We start from the raw sequence: 26,148 nt of genomic DNA on the forward strand, positions 1-26,148 counted from the left end.
GTACACGCCAAATTAATTCCAAGAATCTTGTTATTATGAAAGTTACTTTTATCTCGAGCGATAATACTAAGGATTCGATTTTATCGTTTTTTTTTCTTAAAATGGGACATATTTATAGTGCCATCTAGACTTTTAGAGCGAATGATTTATTGTCTTTTTTACTAAAAATGTGCGAAGCTGAGCAAAAATATAGAACTTATTTTTTCTCATTTTTCTTCGAATATGTGGGCAGCAAGATACGTTTTTAATATTAATTTCCTGTGTAACAGTTAAGCAAAACCTGTTTATAAAACAGTTTTTTTATTTATCTTTTCAGTATAATTTCAGTATTTTCAAAATACTAATTCAAGTCTTACTCCCACAGGCTACATAAATCAGGCTTCTGAAGATTAATTACCAAAATATTTTTTTAAATATTTTAAAAACAAATTGGTCCGCGAACCGATAGTTGAAAGGCGCTGTTATATGACAGATTCGAATTTTAAATATTATTTTATTACTTCAGAAGGTATTTGATTATTCGAATAGTAGTAGTTGTAATCCTTAATCTGGGCTCGTACTACCTAGAACTAGACCGTCTGTGTCCAAGGACGTCATTTGGGAGGGGGGGAGGTGTGTGTATTCCATGTCATTTAATGAAATGGAAATATTAAAAAAAAACACTGTTTATAATTAACAAGTAGAAGAATAAACATCTAAGGACATTTAAAGTTGGCTTATATGCAGTCGATTTGTCATTGCACTTTGATTAATGTCAGCTACGAGGAGCTGGTCCTGTTCGTATCGTTTAATTTTAATATTTTTTCTTTCTTATATATTAATTATTGTTTTTTTTATTGCTAATATTAAATTAATTTATATTAATAATATGTTTTACTGTAGTAATAACTTTCTCTTTAAACTTTTAAAAATGATATTATTTCATTTTTTACTACAAAGACGTCAGAATTTGAACTATATCATGTCAAAAAAATTCCTGTGCTTTTTGTCTTTATGTTCATCAGAGTAGAGATTTGTTTATTTATTTTATTAATTCATTTAGCTTATATAGCTGATTGTTTGTACATTAAACATAATATAAAAAAATATTTAATAATATAATTTATTTCTTAATGCACGGAGGTGTTTCTTTAGATCTTGAACATCCAACCATTCCAATCGATCAATAATTTTCGCATAGACAAGTTGTTCATGCACAGATTTTAAAGCATTTGCAGCTCTTGCCATCGAAAAGATGACAGATCTGCTTTGTTTACAAATTCAATTCGTGCTTCATTGTTGAAGTGTAGTTTGAGTGCCTGCTTATATTTCAGGCTCCTCTGGCACATTAACTTCGGAAAACCAAAAGCCATTCCGGCAAAATAATGTATCTCAATTTATATAAAATAATGTATATAATTCGATTTTAACTATTTTGGCGTAATCAAAGTAAAATAAGCTTCTGAGGGTCGTTGCGGTCGATTCGGCGCGCATCCGCTGTTTTTAGTTCTCGTGTATTCCAAGTAGAACTTCAGCGTTTTTTTGTTATATAAAATCGGGAAATAGGAGGAGCCTTACGTCCCTTCTATATCATAATCAAACGAAAATAGCGCACGACGAAAATTTTAAACAGCTAAATATGATCAAAATACAAATATATGTATTGTATAATTAATAATACGTGAATATATATAAAAAATAATGTGCTTATATCACAGACGTCAATATGATTTTAAATCCTTTGAAATGACGTTTCGTTATTTTTATATCAAATGTGCAGTTTTTGTTTTCGAATGTTGTGGTAAAACGGCAAATGAAATTATAAAAAAATGCTCGTCGGTTCGGCGGATGACTCAGCGCTTTTCGCTTTATGTAATTCGGAAAAAACAAATTTTCGGGGGTATGGTCGCAATAATTTCGTCCATTAACCAGCCGTTCTAGGAAAAGCGGGATCGGTAGTGGGGGTCGGCGGGCCAATTCGCAGAAGCGAGAGACCCACCTCTCCCCCCTCCCGCCGCGTAAAAAAGTTTTCACGGCGCCGCGTAAAAGCGTCGGACGCGGCTCTCCTCGGCCAGTTGATAAGCGTATGCGCGTCGTGCACCGTCTCGCACCGTCTCGCTACTCGCTACTCGCAAAGTGTCGTAGGTTCGAGTGACTCATCGCGCGCCCATGTCGCTTTTTTCGGCGCCCTCCGCTTCGGCCCGCCTAGTGCCGGAACTGTCGTTCGCCGCCGAGCCCTACGACTACATGTTCGCCACCATGTTCGACTGGAAGAACGACGACAAGAAAATCGTGAGTTTATGCTAGAAACGCGGCCTTGACCGCCGCCGGATCAAAGTCGAGCGCGAACGTATTACGTGAATATTTGAAAGTGAAAAATTAGCGCGCGTGCGCAGACGCAGCCACAGACGCTTTTCAAAACGTAGCCGTCGCGCATGCGCGCGGGCTTTTACTACGCGATCTGACAGATGATACTACGTATTAATAGTTTCCGTTCGACTCGTTTTGTGCGTCATTGTTTTCGATTGGATTTGCAAACCTCTCTTATATGAAAACTGTTCCCTCAAATGTCGCAATTTCTGTATGTTATAAAAATGTATTTTTTAAAGAGCCGCCATTTTGTAATTTTAATAGTGTTTATATTAGGTACTTTTTATTGCTATGAATATCAAATTAAATGAACGAATTAAAATACTGACCTACTTTAAACAGGTCAGGAACATTTCAGGGCCAAATATTAGACTTTTAAGATATGTTAGGGATTGCTGAATGCGCGTAGGAAGGCCGACATATGGTGATGGTATGTAGATAATAAAAAAGACATACTAGAGAAACAGTTTTAAGTGCATTTTTTTGTATGAAGTTTAAATGTCGAAACGCAATAATTTATGCACACGGTATTTAATGTCTGAAAACATAATACTTCTCAAAATGTTCCATATCCATAAAATATATTTGTAAATTGCCTTTAAAAAAAATGAAATATCACGTATCAGTGTCATATTTATAGCATTCAATGCAATATGGCTAAACCATATTACGTAAACAACGACTGTAAAAGAAGTATGTATGTAAGAAATATATTATTGCCTTTTCTTTTAACTAAATATACTATAAGGCGATAGATAAGGATCTTATGAAATTATCAGATATTCGAACTAGTAGATAAATCATAATAAAGCATCTCAAGACAACACGGACGTCCTTTGGGAGGTATTCCCACCTTGAATTTGGTCAGAAAAATGCATGGCATTTAATGAATTGAAATTAAAATATTAAAAAAAATACTGACTGGCGAAATTTTGCTCTCACTCTCTCCCTAAAAAAATCTGAAACGACGTCCTTGATTCTAAACCAGAAATTATTGAGTTATCCACAAAGAAAATTAAAATTACAGTCTCGAATTTATCATAAAAATATTTTTTAAATGTCGTTTCAGTGAAATCATGTTGGAATACATTTTAATTGGTATATATGTAATTTAATGTTAGAACTTATTTAAGTACAAACTAAGCTAACTCATCTCTAGTTGCGATACGTCAGTCTCTGTTCAAACCTAAACCTAACATATTGAAAGTTTTATAACTAATTATGGTTTTGGAACTTTTATTAAGTCAAGCTTAAAATATTTCTCTGTAGAAAAATAAACGGAAGAAGTACAGACAGACATCTCACATATTGCTCTATAGTTTGTCTGCACTTGGATATTACACTATGTTTTAAAAATATGATAGCTATCCTTACAGATATGAGAGCATTGGTCAAAATATATTCAAACCGAATTTCGGTCAATATGTGTCGATATCGTTTCGGCTCTGTGTACGTTGATAAAAAAATCATGTGTCATATTCAGATTCATCTAAAAAAATTTACTATAACATATTTTTAATGAATAGTAAATCACATTTTTTTTGTCATTAATAAATTTTCCTTGTTATTTATACATCTTAATAGCATTTCATCATTGCATACGTTTGCACTATTCTAAAATTTAAAGAAAGGCCAATATATTGGTCTTTCCAATGGATTTTAGCATAAGATAATGTATTTTTTGTTATAATCCAAGCAGAAGCTGTATTGTTTTAAACATGCATTTGCACATAATCTTTTATTCTTGGAAATTTGATAAAACTGATTGATTGGGTTTTTTTTATTTATTGGAAAAAACTTTACTATAAAAAGATTAATATTTTCAAGAAAATGCTACTGTAAAAAAATAATTAATTATTATAAAAGAAGTTTGTAAAATTTGAAAATGATTTAATTTTTAGATATAGCTAGCATATGTATTATATATACAACTAAGTGTAGTTTTTTTGGTTTGATCTAAATAAATTAGTTAGATTATTATAACTCAGTTTCAACAAAAATAATTGAGATATTTCATAATACTCACATACACTCGTATATCTTGAAATGTTTTCCCACTTAAATTTAAGCATACTATTACTGCGAAACAATCCACATCTGTGCAAATGTAAAGTTATTCTTAATACTATCATCCATAGTATTAGTATAAATACTTTCATAACACACATATTGCAACAATATCGCTAATTAGATTATAGAGATACTGCGTGTCGTTTTACACAAACGATGCTTACGAGACTTAAAGGTAATTCAATTAAGACTTGCATCTTCGCACATGTCACGTTTTCCAATAAACGATATAAAAAAACACGTAATCCATTAAAAGGCTGACATAACAGGATCGCTCGAGTCAAGTCGTCGACCCGCAAGAAGAGGAAACTGCGACGTTTTCCTCGTTTTATCTGCGTTTTCAGCTTCTTCTTGCGGCCTCATTCGAGTTCCCGATACTTGAAATACTATTCTGTCATCCCACGCGGGTGCAGTAGAGATGATCTTCCAGTCTATCTTGGCATCCTCGCGCCGGGGACCTCTGGCGGGCGCCGTAATTGAAGTCAAGTGACCACTATTAATTGCCCCTCGAGCTAGGGGTCAATTAGCCGGATGCACCACTTAAACTTTCCAGTAGGAGGGCATTTATCTCATCTTCAATCATCAGCGACTGCGTGATTTCGCACTATATCGCATCTAAAAATCACCTAAAAATTGTCTGTCCCATACTCCTGTTTTTGATTACGCTTTGCGTGATGTGTGTGTCTAGAGTTCCCCCTATTATAAAGTTTTTATAACTTCAAGCTAATTGCGCGAGGGCCAAGGAACCCACGCTTTTCGCTACTCGCTTGACCTCTAACCTGAGGGGTGGTATTGCGTAATCAAGAATGAATGTGTGTATTGATCTAGTTTTTTTATATACAATAAATATGTAACGTAAACATAAGCCGCAAATGTTATATTTTGCGATAAGACGTCCTTGATGACTGTATGATTCACTCGATGAGTTGTTTAGTTTCAAACTTGACTATGATTTCACCTGTGAAAGATGCGTGTAATATGAGTTAAATGTGATTTTACTTTATTATTTTTTTTTGTCTTAAAATTACTTTTTTGCAAGATTTATTTGGTAATTTCTTGACTTTGGCATATGTACTGTAAAAACAATTTTCACCATGTGACAATGACTCGTTGTGGTTATTTTTTATAGATAAAATATAGTCATAGTCACTTGTGTTACATAAGTTAAATTACTAATCGTTAAGACAATATTGTTTTAATTTTATTTATTATAACGATACATTGATTGATGCATAAAATAGAGCCAATGCATTACTATTTAAAATGATTAGTAGGTTATTTTTTTTATTGCAACTTAGTAGTTTCGAAACTGTTCTTGGTAAAGCATCAAAATATAGTTATTCTGTGTATTTTTTATTGTGTAAATTTGATGGAAACGAGAGTTTTATATTTTTATATTTGAAGACTCCATTTGTCCCCCCCCCCCCTCATTGAATTTGAGCAGAAAAATACATGTCATTTAATGAAATAGTATTAATCTTTAAAAAAAACACTTACTGGCGAACTCTTGCCCCCCCCCCCCTGAAAAAAGCTGAAATGACGTTTTTGATTCTAAGCCAGAAATTCTCGGGTTATACTTCAGAGAGAATTAGAAAAGAAAAACATGCTCGAATCTATTCAGAAAATATTTTTTAATATGTCATTTCAGTGAAATCTTATCAGAATACATTTTCACCGGTAGATTTTTACCAGTGAAAATATATTTATCTGATAGATGCTAGTAAAATTATGTGATTTCAATTTTTCCATATGTAGTGCCTAATATATACATTTACATATTTATCATTATTTATTTGCATGCGATGTATAAACGTTACAGTGAATGTATATTTTTCAGTGAAGTAATATTTTCACTAGTGAAGTTTGGATCTGTAGAAATATATTACTACTAGTCAGGGCCGGCCCGAGGGGCAGGCAGTACAGGCGGTCGCCTGGGGCGCTAGATCTTGTGGGGCGCCGTGATACCAATAAAAGGCGCAATATTCACTTAAAATTATCAAACAATATTGTTAAAGAATATAATCCGATATTATTTTTTTTTTGTATATACTACTGTGTACTCTTTAGATTATTTCACGCGTAAAAAATCGCGACGAAAAATAAACTACAAATTCTTAAATACCCACAATCGCAAAAAAGAGTATGGTGTCAAATATAATATTAAATTACTTTAATTTGAAATATATTTTTGCGATCATGTAATGAGTTATTGAAGTATTAATAGAGAAGGGGGGGGGGAATGCGCAAATTTAGTTTTTGCCTGGGGCGCCAAATAACTTAGGGCCGGCCCTGCTACTAGTGAAAATATAATTTAGCTGATATGCGAGCTAGTGTAATTATATGCTTCTCTTAAGTGTATGAAAATCAATAACAGTTGCGAAACATCCATTTGCTGCTCCAACCTAAATCTAACCTAATGAAAGTTATAAAACTAATTATATTTTTAGAACTTTCATTAGGTCAAGTCTAAATACAAACTCAAAATAAGCGGAAGAAGAAGTACAGACTGACGTGGCGTGACGTCTTGCATATTGTTCCATAGTTTGTCTGCACTTCGATATTACACTATGCTTTAAAAATACGCGATTTTATTGATTTTGACTTTTGAGAAGTGATAATTGATTTTTGGGCCCTCATATTGATCAAAATTCGGTTTATATATGCTTCATACAATTCTCACATATTCTAAGTCGTAATATTGTTACAGAAAGTTTTAATATGAACGGCAACGGCACGATTTTATTGCTTTTGACGTAGATTCTATTCTTTTAAGATAGGTAAAGGCATTTTGACAATTTCTGGAATGGAAAATAAAATATTTCATTAGAAATATAGCAAGCGATATTTTTATAAAGATCGTACTTAACATAACCTAAAATATTATTGTCATTGTTTTTTTTGTGTTGGAGCCGTTGCAGTAGGAACACGTTCCCATTATAATGGCCACGAGAGTAAATCCATATATTTCCAATTTTTTTCACCGATTCGTAAAAAAAAACGCTTTTTTCTCTTCCTGAAGTAATTATCTATAATAATAAAAAAACATGTAACCTATGTAATTTAACTGTCGTTAAACCTCAAAGTTGCCAAACAACCATTTGATGTTTTAAACAACTCGATGTAATGAAAGTTCTTACTTTACCATGTTCTTCTCAAGTTTATGAAAATAACATGGTAAATTTTAATATATGTAGTTAACACATTTTTGTCGTAAATTATATATTTAGCTCAAATGCTAGTTATTAACTTTATGAATTTAGATTACATAATAGCACGATTACAGCACCGCCTATATTGAGTTTTATCTCGTGAAAACATATTTTTCATTTATTCTAGTCTAGTCATGGGGAGTACTTTCATAAGAATCTTTCTTAGATTTGTAGCAATTACATCAGTGTTCAGCTTTACATTTTGTGTCTACCTCCTTATATATAACACTAAAGATACTTATATATTATTTATAGATATCACCTAAAATGCCGGAATAGTGTGTTGTTTTTATGTACATGGCCGTTAAATTTTCCGCTTGGACCAATTCGCGATTAAAAATGACATCCCATTTTCCTTCGACGGCGTCCATATTGACTTCCGAAAGTTTTGTTCGTCGTCTCGCGGGATACCCTCGGCAAGAGGGAGATGGGCGTGTGATTCACGCCGGTCCCCGTCGCTGACGATGACGCACAATTCGCGGAAAAGCGCTCCGCCGCCAGCCGGCGCTGCCTTCGCGGCCGCTTCCGAGAACGGCCGGCGGTGACGTCACCGCGGTGGTGACGTCATTCTCGGCACGCACCTGCGCGCCGCGCCGTTATCGTTCACCTATGGCCGGATTTCGAAATCTCTGGGTCGCTTTCTTCTTCTTTTTCTTATTTTTTTAGCGATTCTCTCCTTGCGATTTGAATCGACGTTAGCGCCGGATGTATGATTAAGTGGCGCCAGAGTTTAATAGAGCGGTTATTCGCGGTATCGGGCAAATGATTCGGCGGAAATGTTTGCCAGGGGTGCTTAATATTTATTATGTAATATAATTAGTATTTATTGAATTTTATTATCATAAACTCGATCGTAGTGAATTGTCGATACATTCTAATATTTGTAAAAAATCTAATAAAAATCTAACAAATGCGTAGTGGCATATTTGAATATGTTAAAAATATCAATTTTAAAATAAAAAACCGGTTCAGGTGTCGACAAAATTTTGAGACGGACGAACCAAATATGAGCATCGAAATGATTTGTTTTTTTGAGGGCTTTAAATATGTAATTCGGTTTGAATAAAAATCAGAGGCGACATTTATGGTTTCGTGGGCCATACATGAATTTTTAGATATTTAAAAAAATATTCAGGAAATATAATGCAGTGCAAAAATTATTCAATATTTCCATTCATTTATATTTTGTTTATTTTGCTGCTGTAGTAATATGGTAATTAAAAATAAAATAAAAATATAGTATCGTCTTTACATTCAATATAACGAATTTTTTTCTCCAGTTTCGGCTTACTTCAAAAATAAAATCAAACGAGAAAAGAAATAGTAATTAAAAGTTTTTTCAAAAAATAATTAAAGTTTGTCAGTCAACTAGTCACGTCGGGTTATTAAGTGGTGGGAGTATGGGATATCACATTTTGCGTGTATTTTATATTCGTATAATTTTCTAGTCTGTCATTGTGTAACCATAATGTATGATTGTTTACTATGCTACTCTTCAAGTTTTCACGAGTGTTATTATGAAATAATCGATTCCAAAATATTAGATAAAAGGCATTGTATATTTCAGAGAAATGAGTTAATCAAAACATGGTTTTAAGTAACAACCGACAAATCGTTAAAAGTATTTTCCGAAATTTTACTGATCGTGCCATAGATAAAGCGATTCGTGCTATTCGATTAATCTGATTACTCGCACCGTTGATTTCCCGGAAATCAGTCTAGCATTTTCTTTAAATATTTACTGAAAACATGTGTGAATTTGTTTTCGTTTTTTTATATAAAAACGTCACCACTACAGGCGCCTGCTTTATTTGCACAGCTAACTTCATGCGTAATTTTGTAATGAATGAATGTTAAATTTTGATAACGTGATAAATCAGTAATCGCCCGTGCCAAACAGTTCAGGGTTAATTGAAACTTATTTAAAATAAATGTGGCAAAAATTGCGCCATCTATATTGGATGTGAAATATATAGTTTAGTTAGATGATTTAAGATAAGATTAGATTTGGCGAAGCTATGAATCAAAATATTTTGACTAAAATAGATATACTAGTTAAATTGTTTTAATTGTATTGAGGGGTTTTGGATAAACAGGTATTTTTGTGATTAAATAAAAAGGGACCTTAACCTACCTCTTTACGTTTGGAATGTCGTAGATCTGTTGCGTCGGTGCGTATATTTATAGCGTTTAGATTGGAGGGATACCCCCATGAGTCACGATCACGACCCAGTGGCGACATTTCTGATTGCGTTGCCTACATACATATACAATGACCTTTTTTATAATCGAACGCATGTACTACGAATGAAAAATAGCATAGTTTCCGCGTTATGTGCTTATCCGTCAGCATGTAGCTAGCCAACAGATAAGGATAAGGTATTCGGAAACAGGTTTGCTAAACACATTTGCGCAGTGGAATAATACGAATCCATCCATGGATTTCAAAGGAATGTTTTACTGACTAGGTTTAGTCTTCGGTTCTTATCTGTCACGTTTTAGAGACGAATTCCTCAGATTTGGTTATTGTTCTTTTTAGATAAATGTTCGTCGAACTTAGTCCATTATGTGCTTTGGAGCGTTCAACTAATTGTTTGGAAAAACTCGGCGACCGTTATCCAAATATGGCCGAAACGTAAAAGGATTTATTGTTCGAGCGCTGTTGCCACTTTGAGCACGCTTAGCTGCATAATTCGCAATTAATCTCGAGGTCGAGCGCACCTTTGCTTGAGTTTTCTTTGTCGATTAATAAGGTCCGCTCTTTCCCTTTGTCCTCGCTGTTGTGGTGTCGCGGAAAATTCTATTTGCGGATGCAAGCGGTTTCTCATTTCTGTGACGGAGGAAAGTTCTGTGATTGTTTTATTCGCGGAACTGCGTCAGAAGGATCTACATAGGTTATACTAATAGCAATATTGCCCCCTTACCGGATGGATTTTTTTTCGCTGCAATAAAAAATAAAAAGTATTTGTTTATTATTTAAAATTTGATTAGTAAATCGAGCCATATGTGGCACTATATGCATTAAGAACAAAAAAATGCAAATTAAATAAAATGAATTAAAAAAGAAAATATAAAAACAAGAACATTCTATATAATAAATCTGTGCAATACCCATTGGATCTTTTTTTACACGTATTGAATGGTCGTCAGTAATTAGCAAATAAATATTTTGAAAATATAGATGAATTTTCAAGACTTGTTATTTTTGTTGGCAGTGTTCTTCTTTATTTGAATTCTCTGAAAATGATTTGTTGCAGAGAGTTATTCATAGGGTGTTCACTGTTCTAATCAATGCTCGCTCACATCTAATCTGTCCAACAGTAATGCACAAACAATTAATTTTATGGAACAATGATTTTATATATTGCTTATTTAAATTATCCTTCGGATGTTTTATTTATTATGAATCAAGGTACAGTAAAAAATATTTGCGTCAATAAAAAATTGTTGGATCCATTTTACCTTAAAATAAAAAAAAATACTGCATATCGTACCATATATGGCCATACATAGTTGTTGGATATAGCTTTATAAATAAACCTCATTTATGATATGATAATGATTGTAAAATTTATTAGTATATTCTCAAATTAACTTACGATTATATTTTTTAAAACGTGTGTTGTACACAATCAACGAAAAAAATATGTTGAAACACGTAGCAATGTAATATTGCCAACTGACGCACTTCAAATAATTACTAACGGTTAATGCAGGGACGTCATTTCAGCTTTTTTCAGAGGGGGGGGGGGGGGAGAAAAAATTGGCTAGTCAGTAGTCGTTTTTTTAATGTTTCGATTTCATTAATCCTTTAAGAGGAGTATCGCCGTACATGTACGGTGGTTAATTTTTCACTGTTTTGAGGTACCCGAGATAGTTATATTTACATATATAACTTAATAAATAATAAATAAAAAAACATTATAATTATATATTTTTTTTAATTTTAATTATTTAAATAATACTAATAAATTAACATAACAAAAATATTTTATAAACAATATTGAAAGCCTCTGTATTGTTATAAAAAAATCACAGGAGCCGAATTATATAAAATAAATTAATGAAAATTATCTGGTTGTCCATGGTTGATTTTTTAATATAATGCATTTTTTGCCAAAATTCTTTCTAAATAAAGTCTCTGGCTTAATGCAGTTTATAATTTCGATATCTGTAGCAATTGTGTTACTGAAGAGTATCCGTATGCAGCAAAACAAAATGTAATCTGAACAAAATAAGTGAGGCCATATATGGCACTGTATGCCGTACGTGGTTATACATGAATTTCTTTAATTCTAATAAAAAAAACTGAATTTTGTTTTTGAGATATTGTTGAACAAACATTAATACAAAATAGTTTTGTCGTCTTACGCAGGCGGAGCTATTCAATTGTCATCAATCTTCTAAAAACATTTCGATTCGTATTTACACATCTCACACACAATTCAATATCAGGGTCAACAATTTTCCAGATCAAGATTCCGTAGGACGTCATACTTTCAGTTGCACACATAGCAACATGTATCGGGCTGTTTGAGGTCAACAGTCTTGTTCATAATCAGAATCACATTTCAGCACCATCTTTGATGCTAAATTAAGCTATCGAGTCACGCACCGAAAGGGTTTTAATCTGTGCAGCATCCTGGAGATTTATTATGTCCAAATCGGTTTTTCCCCGTTTGCCAGAAATAAATCCACAGACGGTATATCTCACTTCTAGCGGTTGCCAATATGTGCGTAATACGCGGGGAACTCCGCGGATATTCTACCGCTCTGATTCAAGTTATTAATGCACAACATCTAGTATTTTGAGGGTCGTCTAGTGTAATTTCTGAATAAATAAATTAATATTACCACCATCATCATGGTCGTGAGTATCAATTAAATGTATTGTGAAACCCATAGGGGCGTTCATTGTAAGCATTAGGGTTTAGGGTCATTAATAGACGCTTTTGAACGTTGAAAATATAAAAATATTTGTATATGTATAATAAATGAACCTGAGAACATGCATGCTTTTGCGGCAGTTGATGTTGATGCAGCTTTTTTAAATTAGATATATCATAACATATACATATATGATAAGATGATAAATATTTGTTAAATAATTATTTATAAATTATTTATGTACTTAAATGCATACGTGCCACACAACCCATAGCAGTGAAGTCAGTAATATAATGTCTTTGTCTACATCTATAAGATAAATATTGTCCACTGTCGAATGTCAGAACAATATCAAAGAGTGAATCTCTTTCTTCTGTCTTATATTGAGTGTCTCGATAAATCTCAGATATTCTGGGTCACTTCCAATTTGCATAAGAATTTCGGCGCTGCATTGTGCGATTGCGATTTATGTGCAAATTGGCACATCTTGCACTTCGGTCAGATTTCTTCGATGACGTGGACGTTTGCATGCACTCGGGTAGATAATGGATAATGGGGCGCACTTGCGAAACGCCCAAGTTTTTCGGAATCTTACGAAACTCTTTCTCGGACTCTTGCGTAAGCATTTTCGATATTGTAATATTTATTGTCTGGCTTATTTGCGTTGTGCCGTTATCTTCGATCGTATCGGGAATCGTACCACCTCGACCTCGGACCGTAAAGCGTTAATGCGTATTTATCCTCAAATACCGATTGTCGTGTTTGCAGTGTCAATTGGGCTGACGGCAAAAGTGCAATGTTTTAAAAGTATTGTGAGAAAAAAAAACACGAGACGCTTTGCAGAACGCAGGCAAGCCGTGTAGCTATAAAAAACTCAATTGTACCATGACATATGACTCCAGGGATGCCACACATGTGTCTGTTTTTTGTTGCTATGATTAAATCACAAGCAATTTGTAATTTGAGCATCACTATAAAACAAACACATAATAACGGTATTCTTTATCGTTACTGCTTATTCGTCACGATCATAATATAAAGTATGTTTGAGATCGAAGTTCAAACGCTTGTCCTTTGATTACGATGATACATATATTTTTATAAAATATATATCATCAAAATCAGTTTTAAGATTCACCTAAATCTATAGTTATTGTTAAATAATATTAATAATAGGAATAGCGAGTGATAGTGAGTTCGATCTCCCAAAACTAGCAAAAAATATAACTCAATAAAGTCACATTAACTTTAAAAAATTGAGATCTTATATTTTTCTGAAGGTAGATGTGCTCTACATTTTTATATAAATATGGATTTGCACATGGTGGTGATTCAAAAATGTTGTTTAAATTAAATAACATAACCAGCACGATTGACAAATGTTATATTTGGCGACTAGTAGTTTGAATCCCATATGAACCTTTGCGTTTTTAAATTTCTATCATGTCTGGGAGACCAGAATTAGTAATTGTAGTATCCTATCAACTATATCAGAGTAGGGTTTCCTAGATTTTCCTAACCTCACTGTTGAATATCGTGATGATTTATTCAAATCGAGATAGGTCGTATAAAACTTAACTGATATAAACGTAGTTTTGAGATACTAAAACAAATTTCCCTATGTATTTTTTTTAAATTTTAGCAAAAGTCCAATGTTTTATAATTAGGCTTGTCGACTTTTCCTGAGACAATTCCGAAACACATGGCCAAAAAATTGGCTAAAAATAAAAAAGGTCACTTAGGACATTTTTGTCATAAATGTTTAGTGCGAGCTAAAAATGTTTTGCTTAAAAATGTCTGAAGTGGCCATTTGCATAATCTTTCTCTGAAATTCCGTGACAATACGGGAGTGTTGGCAACCCTATTTATAATGCGGGTGATTTATGTATTTAATTTTTTGATAAACAATTTTTTTAATATTTTTTATATACATACAAACGTATGTATAAGTCGATGTCCAATACCTGAAAGACTTGGGTTTGAATCCCATATGAACTTTAATTTTATATAAATATAATTCTGATCGTTAATCACAGATTAGATTTTCCTAATCGCACTGATGAATAATTATAATAAAATATTGCTAGGTCGTGCATAGTATTATAAAATATACTGATTTACAGACTGGTTTCGGTTTTAGTAGTTGTTAATTATGTTCACCCTTTTGTAACGCATTATACAATGTTGTAAAGATTTAGAATAAATTAACAGATAAAATTATACTGTGCTGTTTTCGGTTTAACATAGGCATGAAACTCTAAACTGAGACCGCTAAAAAATTAAAAAATTCAATGACCTGCAAACATTTTCTTGTCCTTTTGGAAGCTATGAAATTTCCGTAGAAAATTACAATTCTATCCGTTTTCGAGCAATGTTATTCTTAAAGAGCGCACTAAAGTGAAGACAGATAAATTATTAATAAAAAATATTCTGCCGCCGATTTATTATAATTAGAATCAATTACTATTTGTCTCTCGCATTTATTCTATTTTTTCCAACTGTCATGTTAGTTAACATGTCCTTTCTCTAATAATATAAAGACTACTATATATTTGACTTCAATTGAAGAAACGTGTAGTTGTCTGTGTTTTAATTTACACCCAAACATAACTTAATCTAATGGATATTATTTAAAGGTATAGAATATTAAGAACGAATTCGACAATAAAGCGCATAAAAATAAATACATATAGAGATTCTCGTATTTTTTATAAATTATTTAAAAAAATATGTGCATTGAAATGCATTTATTTAATGTGAATTTTCGGAATTTTTTCGGTAAAGGATTCGTTGTAGTGTTCTGCCCAACTGTCCAACAGTAATGCACAAACGATTATTTTATATATTGATTATTTAAATTGTACTCTTTTTATGCAACCTGACAATAACGGTGAAGACATATTAGAAAAAATATTTATAATATATATTCTGCCACTGATTGAACGATGTGCAGTATAACATAATTAGAATCTCAATTTATTTTATTTGGCATATCTGTTTTTTCAAATTCGATTTGAACAGAATACATTATTTCCGTATATGATATACAGTCGACCCCCCTATAGCGTAGAGATTGAGACTTCGTTATAGGAATACTACGTTATAGGGGACTAGGCACCCATACAAAATTTGAGGTTAGGTTCTGTTAACTATATTTTGTTAGTATATGAATTTACCGAAATTAGCAAATTAAACTTTTCCCGTCATTTTTATGTATTAAATGAGCAGGTGCCTTATGTTCTTATCGTGTCCTTGTCCTTGATTTTGCGAGTGCCAGGGAACTCAAACGCAACAGTTTTTTTAGTTGATTTTTTTAAAATGCGATAGTCTACAATGAATAAATAATAAATATAAATTATCATTTTTTTTTCTGCTGTACGTTTTATTTTAGGATATTAATTAAAACATATTTATTATATTTAAAAAACAATAATGGTAGAATTAAAAAAAAATAAACATCTTAAATCGTATAATTATGCAGTTAATTACTGTAAGTGTCCTTTAATATCACGTTCTATCGAAATCTTTTTAATACCCTAATTTCGTCATCACTTTTATTAATGACAGGATAATTTTCTTTATTGTGTTCCGTCTGCATTTCTTCTCAAATTTTATTGCTATAAAATGATGCTTGACATTTTTCCAATTGTTTTTTTTTAATTCAGCAGATCGTTCTGTGGAACAATCGTATTGAATACATTACTATATTTACATGGGTTTTGCATTTAAATTTTGAAATAAAAAATTAGCTAAGTTTAGAACTATTACGTATTATTTTAAATGCATTAAAATTTGAATGTTGGATATAAAGTGTCTTATATCATATATTTAAGTATATTTTATGATTCATTAAAATTTTTTTTTATTTCATTCAAAACTACGCTATACGGGGGAACACAATAGGAGAGACTCGTGTAAAAATACACGCTGTCAATATATTCTTCACTAGTAATTTTTGAAATCTTAACGAGTAATATTATTGATGTTTTTACAAGTTTTAAAACAGCTGTTTGAGGGTTATTGTTAATTTCAACATTACAGGTAGTAACTTGTTCCACTGCTTGATTTAGGTAGCATTGCTTTCTACGTCTTCTAAGGACTATTGCTATACATATTATAGCAAAGCGTGCGCTGTTATACCGCACAACAGTCGTCGAAGAAAAGTGGTGTGCCGCAGGTGTGCACCACCACAAGGCATCGTCCTTATCAGAGGCCGGAAAAGCGACGCGAGCGTCGCGCGAGCCTCAGTCGCCTTTGGGCCTCCGTCGCGTGTTGTCTTTATCGCCTTCGTATCGCGACATTAGCGTTATTATCCCGTAACATTCAGGTAAACAAGTTCAAACACGTGCGATAAACAATATCAACAACAACAAACTAAAAAAAGACACAAAGAGATGTTGCGATTTTAAACATGTCACGTGTTGCATTCCAATCGCGACTGCAACTGCAGCCCCCCACCGCCGAACCTTTGTTTACGTACGACAGCGAACTGTCACATTTTAATCTGCGGCCGCAGTTTTGGCGTCTTCGAAGCGGCGCGCCCATTGTTGCTCTCCGTTTCGTCATCTCGCGAAATCGAACTAGATAGATGCGATTTTTTTCGATATTTCTCGGAATCACTCGTGACGCGCTAGTGATGTGAATGACTCAGTCGCGCGGAAATGACTAAGTCTTTGTGTATATATATATATGTATATTGTTTTTTATAACATATCTTATAATATCGAAAAGTACGCGTCGCTCTTTTGAACGGGGTCGTTCCACTCCGCGTGGCCAGACCCTAAATCCATAAAAGGGCCAGACGTCTGTCTGCGGACGCGCGCGGACGACGGACGAACGACCTCCTCCCCGCCGTATGATTTTATTATTATTATTATTATTATTATTTATATGTCGGGATCCGTTCTCGGTTTATCGACTCTTCGCACCGGGTCTTCGAACTCTCGCTATCGCTCTTTGTTGTCGCGCCGCCCCCGATCGGACTTTTCGCGACGCCCTTTGCGGTTTCCGATTTTCGATTCCCGTTCGGTTCGGTTCGGTTCGGTTTGGCGATAGCGCAGCGTAGCAGCGACCGAGATAAGATAATCGAGGGTGTTCCGGCTTATCTCCTCGGAAACGCCTCGCGTTCCGAGACGCTATTTTCGCGCGGAGAGGGTCCTTTATGTGCTGAAATAGCGACCGATCCTCTTGGACGCGCGCCAAAAACCCTTTCCATTGCAGCCGCCGGCTGCGAAGGTCGGGATTGTCTCGCTTTTCTTGTAGTGTGTATTAAACAAGGTCAGGATTGTGAACTCGGTTCACGCCTTATGAGAATCTTATTAGAAATCGAGAATTTCCGACGTGACATAAACACTATCAACAAGTGATCTTCCAACGGAACATATTCATATGACACTAACGCGTGTTTTAGATGCTCCGCTTGCAAAATCAAATTTAACACGAGAGAAGCATTCATCTCACAAATTACTTTGTGCTATAGTAATTCATTTAGATAAATAAAAATTGATCTAACAGTCAACACCTACAAGAAGGTATTGTGATTACACCGAAGTAAACTATATGAAATTTTGCGCAAAATATGAATAATTTTTAAATTAAATGGATTATTAAAATATATGGTCAAAAGTGGTGGCCGTGAACGACGTCCGCACGGCGGCTGCTGTCACGTACAGCTGGCATATTTGCGCGCGATCGAAAAATGTGCCAAATAATTGCAGTTTTTAAATTGTCATATTGTTAAAATTACGCTACTGATAATTATAAAAGTTTGTGTGGGTACTCACCAATACAATATCAGTGAAAACTTTTCGGTCGTAAATATTCAATTTACGCAAAATCTTTGTCGGCTCTTGCAAAATGCCATAAGGCATAAAAATGATACTTCAGAATACGAACACCACATCTATGACTATCCTAGAATTTGTCGCCATGGATTCTAAATAAGAATTCGTTATGGTGTGACATTTATAACCGATCTAGGAAAATACATAAGGATATTCGAAACGATTTTTTTAACAAAATCAAGTACCACTAATTATTTTTGAATTATTTGATTTTATATGAAAAAATATATTATAACGATATCTGTTAGAAGAATATACTATCAACAATATAATTAATCCCTTTTGGTGCCCTAAAATATTCAAAGATGTCAGTAAGAGTCTGTTGAAGTCTGTTGAAGATTTTAGAGCGGGCAGAACCGAACTCGACCGAAGTAACCCAATATATTCTCCGTCCTTGGCCAACCTTGGCCATCTTCCAGAGAGTGTAGTGCAGGCATTATACATCAGATACATTCCCTTTCGATCGCATTTTCACCAGTAGATGTATATTTTTACAAGTGAAAATATAAATTATCTGGTAGGTGCTAGTACAATTATATGATTTCAACTTTTATATATGTAGTAATATACATAATAATCATTATTTATTTACATCCGATGTATAAATGTTACAGTGAGTGCGTATTTTTGGTAATGTTATATTTTCACTAGTAAAGTCCATATACATTTTCATCAGTACATATTTCTACTAGCGAAAATTTAATATGCGCTAATATGCTACTCTAAAATGTCTATGATACTCAATTTGACAGTTGCGAAACGTCCATTTGCTGTTCAAACCCAAACCTAACCTAATGCAAGTTCTAAAACTAACTATAGTCTTAGAAATTTTAATAAGCAAAGTTTAATAAGCACATATTGCTCCATAGTATGTATACATAGTAAAAATACGATCCTTACAGATATCACTATAGACTTATAATATAAGACGGCTGAATAAAATATATTCGAACCGAATTTTGGTCAATAGGAAAGTGCAAAAAACAATTATCACTTCTCAGAAGGCAAAAATTCACGTCAAAAGCAATAAAATCGTGTCGGCGCCGTCGCAGTGGGAACGCTCGGTAACGAGCGTTCCCACTGCGACGGCGACGGCACGATTTTATTGCTTTTGACGTGGATTTTTGACTTCTGAGAAGGGATAATTGTTTTTTTGCGCTCTCCTATTGGTCAAAATTCGGTTTAGATGTACTTTATTCGATTCTCTTTATTCGTTTTTATTGCTTTTGACCTAGACTGGAAGTTCACTATATGGCAACACTGAGCAGCAAATTATGAGTAGATATGTTTAATAATTTTTAACGCCTAATTAAAATATTTCGCATAAAATATGATTTTAAAAAATAAGTTACATTGGTGGTTAATTTTTATATATGTTTGTAGCATAAAAAGAAAGAATGTTTCGCTCTTTACTTGTAAATAATATTTAGTTAATTGTTTTCTGCGTTACTTATGAAATAAAATTATTTTTAAAATACTTATATTGGGCATGAAATAGATGCCTCTGGATTTCTAAAGGTTAAGAATCTGTAGCCGTCGGCGTTAAAATAGCTAATCTCATCGAAAAAATCAATTTGTGTTATAAAAAAGACGCTTTGATCTCTATTCAATGAAAACATCGTAATATTTTTTTCATGTAATACAAACATTCATTCAAAACGTGTGTATCAATATTGTAATTTTATTAGAAATTCCATTCTTCTGCGGCTATCAAACCTCACAAGATAAATAAAATAGTCAATAAAAGAGAAGTTTAGATTGTGAAATACTAGCAGTGAGAATATTAATCTAGTCTCCAAATCGATTTCTCCTCCTAAATTTAATCATATATTTATATTTACTAGCACAATAGATAAGTCGGTGACTAATATCTAAAATTTCATATGAATAGTGCTTTTTAAATTTATATCGTATTTAAGAAATCGAAATTAGTGATTATTATATTATTATATAATTATAATTACAGACTAGTTTTCTTAGATTTTCCTAATCTCGCGGTTGAATAATTAAAAATTTTTTTCTTCTAAATCTTCCATTGTGACATATATTGCTTATTAGTTGTAATACTAGTTTATGATTAATCAAATTGCTGATTTACAGATTTTGATTTCAGTCTAATGTCTCAATTCTAGTGTTGTGTGTGTTTATGCCGTTGTAACGCATTACACTAACATCTATCATACTGGAACGGAATATATATTTTAGAATTACAAATTATTATAGTATGTGAATGGACCTTTAGTATATTTACATACTATCATAAGTCACCACTAAAAACATTCGACGCGAGTGTTAACGTTCCTAGACGCGCTTAACCCTTTACTTGCCGAAATCATTAATAAAAGTTTTAACTTTTTTTAAGGATACAATAATTGCTCTAGATCGTCATGAAACTTTTATGAAAAATAGACCTTGGTTTGTTAGTCTGTCTGATCCGCCATCTTATTGAAATGGTTAAACGTAACATTGTTAGAAATTAATTTTTCATATTCTGTAAAATTAACCGCATCTAGTTTCAAAATAGCGGCCATGAAAAATATAAAAGTGCCTTGGCAACCAAAGGGTTAAGATGCGTATTATTATATCAAATGACAAATCCTTCAGTTTGATTGTTCGATATATCTTCTTATAGATCAAATACATATGCTAGTGCATGTATGTGTTGCTGCACCTACGTGATTTCTATTTAGTTGGCTTACTTATATCTGATGTGTCTGGAATCACGCGTGTTGTAAAGTAGCTAATAACATCACGCAGTATTTATATTTTGTTTTTACGGTAGACTTCTGTAAGAAAACAAAGACTTGTATGGATGCACCTTAAAGTCATTCTAATCAAAAGATCTGTATCTACTGCAATTGTCATTATTATTAATCTAATCAGAAAATTCAATTTTCTAATAAAATAAAACCGTAGTTTTTTTTTAAAGTTTAATGGGTTTCTACTAAACTAAACTTTCCCAATGAAAAGTTTAGTCCAGTTAGAATCCGGGAAGATTCCATGTTGATTCCCTCCGTCGATTCTGGCTACCTGAGCGCGCATCAGGTGGTGCCAAAATTAGCGCGCGGCTTCTGCGTCGTCCCAGCTCGCACACAGTGCGCCCGGGCGCCGACTCGAACGAACGACCCGCACGAGCATGTCGTGTATGGAAACCCGACGACCCGACCGCGACCCTCGCCTCCGACCCTAACCGTAGCGGACCATGGACGCGTGCGAGATCGCCAATATTCTCGCCAAGGAGCTATGGCTCCACCAGGTCCCGTTGACGGCGCTCCTCGTTCTTCTCGCCAGTTATATAAACGATTCTCTCTCTCTGTCTTTCAGCTGGCCAGCTTGGACGGCCTCAACTCCGGAGTGCCCACCAGGACCACGGCCACCCTAACGCCGACGACTCTCCGCAGCATAGAACAGACCTTCATCGAGCTGCAGTGCCAGACGGAGCAGCACACCAACCAGGCCGGCTTCGTACCTCCGTCAGTCGTGCCTACCTCAATAGGTAATTAAGAAGATCAGATGATATCATAAAAAAAAACGAAGAAACTTTGTATTGTTCTGATAAAACTATTTATAAATTGATAAGTATAATAGAAAGCAGACTTATGGGTTTTGTTGATAATGACTGTAAAACCTATATGACGAATAGTAATTTTCATGATCTAAAATTAGAAGAATTTTATCAAGAGTAGTACTTTTCCTCGTATTCTCCCAATAAAATCATAGTAATTTCTGTATTATTTTTAGGCACGTCTCAGAGCATCGGATTCGGAGGAGGTTCTCTACGTGTATCCCCGGGACCGGGGAGCAGCAACAGCGGTGACAGCATTGCGTCCATCTCTCCGTCGCCGTCTCTTTCTCCGGCCGCTCCGTCGACGGCACCCGTCAGACGCCGCGGCATGGGAGGGAGACGACCGAACAACGCTCAATGTTACCTCTCCCCCGAAGAGGAGGAACGCCGCAATGTTCGGCGGGAGAGGAACAAGATGGCGGCCGCCCGCTGCCGCAAACGACGAATGGACCACACTAACGAGCTCGAGGAGGAGACCAGGGGACTGGAGAACAAAAAGCAGATGCTGCAAGACGAGATCTGTCAGTTGAAACGCCACCGCGAAGAACTCGAGTTTTTGCTCGAGACGCACAGAAACTGCTGTAGGATGCAAGCGGCGGCAAACAGAAGAAACTCGCCGCCGGACGTGAAACCGCCATATCATAATACAGTAGCGGAGAGCAACAAGGGGATGATGTATAACATGGAATCGAACGTCAGGATTAAGGAAGAGGTGGTAGAAGCGCCTCTAATTATAGACAACGACGTTTTCACCTCACCTCAAGTCAATAAGAGGTAAATATACATTTTTTGCACTATTCAATAACCAAAACAACTACGTAACGTACAAGGAAATTAGTGTTTTTCTATGCAGGCATACTTCAACTTACTAGTGTTTTTTGTGTTGTGTTATTGTTTAGTTTAATGCCCGGCAGAAAATAAAAAAATATTTACCCTATATAAAATAATTCTTCTAAATCAATTTTATCAATATTTTTTTTCTTTTTATACTAAATTAGTATTTTACTAATTTAATTGTCAATATCAAAATTTAATTAAAAAAATAATATTGTATTTTATTACATATGTATTATAGTATATTTTTAGAAAAATCCGACTGATTCACTTTGCTTTTATTATATTACTATAGCATTTTTAACAATGTGTATTACGTATCAACGCACTCAATGCTGCATATTTTTAGATTTTTAAAAAAAGGTCATAAACATTTGAAAACTACGTGTTGACCATTTAGTCAAGCGCTTTTATTTGCGAATGACTTTATGTACGGACGTAGTTATAGTCATTGAGTGACAAAATGCTCGCCCGGCATTAGAAAGGTTAAGGATTATAAACTTTTTTTTTAACAAGAAACTTTTTTTAAACCGTCTACGAAGAACTTTTCTGAAATATTATTTTATTTATTGCTCTTTTCATTACGTTTTTGACTTTGAAGTTGGCCATAATTGCCGTTTATTCGGGGACATTTAAACTTTTTCCTATGAGAGGGGGGGGACAAAAGTTGTCAGTCAGTGTTCGTTTTTTTTTTTAATATTTCGATTTTATTAAGATTAAATGACATGCTGTTTAGATAGAATCCACATCAAAATCATTAAAATCGTGCCGTTGCAATAGAAACGCTCGGTTATCTAGCGTTCATATTATGACTTTTAATACCAATATTATAACTCACTATAAATGATAATCGAATAAAGTATATCTAAGCCGAATGTTGACCAATATGAGTGCGCAAAAAACAATTATCACTTCTCAGAAGTCAAAAATCCTCGTCAAAAGCAATAAAATCGTGTCAGCGTTGTCGCAGTGGGAACGCTCGGCAACGAGCGTTATTGCTTTTGACGTGAATTTTTGACTTCTGAGAAGTGATAATTGTTTTTGTGCCCTCCTATTGACCAAAATTCGATTTGAATATACTTTAACCAATGCTCTGATATTAGAAGTCCGTAGTAATATCGATAAGAATAGCTAACATATTTAAAACACAATGTAATATTCAAAACCAGACATCAAAAATCCCATGAGAGATGAGTTGGTTTAATTTATATTTTGGACTCGACCTAATGAAACTTCTAAAACTATAATAAGTTAATTTGTGTAGGTTAGGTTTGGGTTTGAACAGTAAATAAACGTTTCGCAACTCAAATTGCGTTTCATAGATATTTTAGAGCAGCATATAATTTCACTTGCGCCTATCAGTTAAATTATATTTTCGCTAGTATTAATATATTTCTACTAGTGAAAATGTATTATTTCGTGAAAATATGAATTCCCTGAAAAATACACATTCACTGTAACGTGTAAATAAATAATGATAAGTATATAAGTATTACTACATATGAAAAATATGAAATCATATAATTTTATTAGCACCTGCAGATAAATTATATTTTCACTTGTAAAAATATATATCTACCCGTGAAAATGTATTCTGATATGATTTCACTGAAATGACATAATTAAAAAAGTTCGCTAGTCAATGGGCGTTTTTTTAATATTTCGATTTCATTAACATCATAGTATTTCATTCAATGACATGCATTTTTCTGCCTAAATTCAAGGGGGGGGGGAAAATGCAAATCTTAAAATACTGCGATTAATTATTCTCTTAATTTTTTTTTCTTTCGTGATTAATACAACTTTTCTAGAGGTTTTTTTGTTCATGTCAATTTAATTTAAAAAAAAAATTTGCTCATATCTCGAAATACTCAAATCAGGGTTTCACTATATCTTCAAAATTAGTGTACATGTTACTCAAATACCCATATTTTATTCATATGAATGCTTCTTAACGACTGCCTTTTTCTTTTTAGAATCATGTTATCTTCGGCCAATCCTCAAATTGCTCAGCCCACCCAGCAGAACCCTATAAAGCCGAACAGACCGAACTTCCTCAACGTGCCTATAAGTCTCACGCCCGCTCAGACGCACGGCATCAAGAACAACCAACATCTGAGCGAAGTGGCCGGCGTCGCGATAACGACGCCGTCCAACGGCATCCCCTTCAACTTCGAGAGCCTGATGGAAGGGGGCACGGGTCTGACGCCCGTCCAGCCGTGCGGCACGCAACAACAAAAATCTCAACCGGAAATAGGTTCGCCCGAAATTATTAACACTTCGAAATTAGTCAGTTTGTGAACCGACATAGACAGCAATATATAATCGGTCATCAGAATAATGTTTGATCTTTAACGTTATTTCAGGATTAAACTGAACGATCCCACGAGAGTCGATTTATTTTAAATGAAAAACTCATCAAATCAAATTGTAACGGTGGTAAAATAGTAACCGACGCAGGTATTGTAAGTGCATATATTTATTTATTGGCGTACTCGAAAATATATATTTATATACGTACAAAATATACACATACATTTATTAGCGTAGTCGAAATTTATAGATCGAAATTTATTTATATTTACAAACTAAAATATTATTCCGCAGTGTACTATAAAAACGTTTTGATATGAAAATTATATATATGTTTATATATATATAAATAATTAAATGCACAATTGAGTCGAATTTTATTTTAAATAAAGAAAATATTTACGAAAATAAGACTTGTATAGTGATATAATTTTAGTTATTTTCTACTATGGACTTAATTAATTAATTGCTCATTGTAATACGTACGTTTTAAAAAAAATTGTGTCATAATTTATAATTATTACAAATATATTGTGAAGTCAGATTGTATTGTATTGTACAAATAAAATTGCAATAAACGATTATGAATTGAACCTGGAGAGCTTTCAGTAGTTTTTTTCGCTGTATGGCCATATAACGATTCGTGTTTGCGTGTGAGAATGGTTTATACGTGTGTGCGTGCGTTCTTGTTATATTAACAATGATATGTTTAGTTGTAATAGTTTTTTTTATTATTATAAACGCTAGTGTGGACGCTCGAGTGTGTATTTTCATATTGTAGAATTTGTCAATTTTATAAAATAAATATATATATTATATAACAGACACTGGTGCAGACACAATAATTACGCTTGTGCCTTTTTATGACGATATTGACTGCATTTTTAGTTGTATTACAATTGAAAAGTAGTATTTTTAAATTTTATTATAACCATACGATTAATGCCAAATAAAGTATTTAAGTTGGATTCTATCATTGGTTTAGCTATAATTTGAAAGATTTTATACATATTATTTATTCCAATTGTATTATATACAAGCTTTTTTATATTATACCAAATATTTTTTAAAATCAAAT

At 33.7% G+C, this 26,148-nt stretch overlaps 1 protein-coding gene and 1 long non-coding RNA gene across 8 annotated transcripts in view; one reads left to right on the plus strand and one right to left on the minus strand.

Annotated features, from left to right (window-relative positions):
* kay (transcription factor kayak) overlaps positions 1-25,669 on the plus strand; it is a 32,136-nt gene extending 6,467 nt beyond the window's left edge. The window contains exons 1-5 of one of the 7 annotated variants that reach the window (XM_088189194.1): positions 2,053-2,271; positions 21,683-21,854; positions 22,100-22,697; positions 24,734-25,014; positions 25,124-25,669. In XM_088189194.1, the coding sequence (XP_088045320.1) occupies positions 2,149-2,271; positions 21,683-21,854; positions 22,100-22,697; positions 24,734-25,014; positions 25,124-25,134 (1,185 nt within the window). In that variant the 5' untranslated portion in view covers positions 2,053-2,148 and the 3' untranslated portion in view covers positions 25,135-25,669. Of the gene's footprint in view, positions 1-2,052; positions 2,272-16,761; positions 17,369-21,450; positions 21,615-21,682; positions 21,855-22,099; positions 22,698-24,733 lie in introns of those variants that run through there. The other 6 variants (XM_088189197.1, XM_088189196.1, XM_088189191.1 and 3 more) reach the window with 6 other exon arrangements.
* On the minus strand, positions 2,053-10,709 carry LOC148232671 (uncharacterized). Its single transcript, XR_015810323.1, has 2 exons — positions 6,716-10,709; positions 2,053-6,307 (listed from the first exon to the last, which is right to left on the minus strand). It is a non-coding gene; the product is annotated as an uncharacterized LOC148232671 (long non-coding RNA).
* Positions 25,670-26,148: the final 479 nt, after the last annotated feature.

The sequence above is a fragment of the Plectrocnemia conspersa genome, unplaced genomic scaffold (genome assembly GCF_051122295.1).
Source record: "Plectrocnemia conspersa isolate PC_06_02 unplaced genomic scaffold, ASM5112229v1 ptg000008l, whole genome shotgun sequence".
NCBI classification, from domain to species: Eukaryota; Metazoa; Arthropoda; class Insecta; order Trichoptera; family Polycentropodidae; genus Plectrocnemia; species Plectrocnemia conspersa.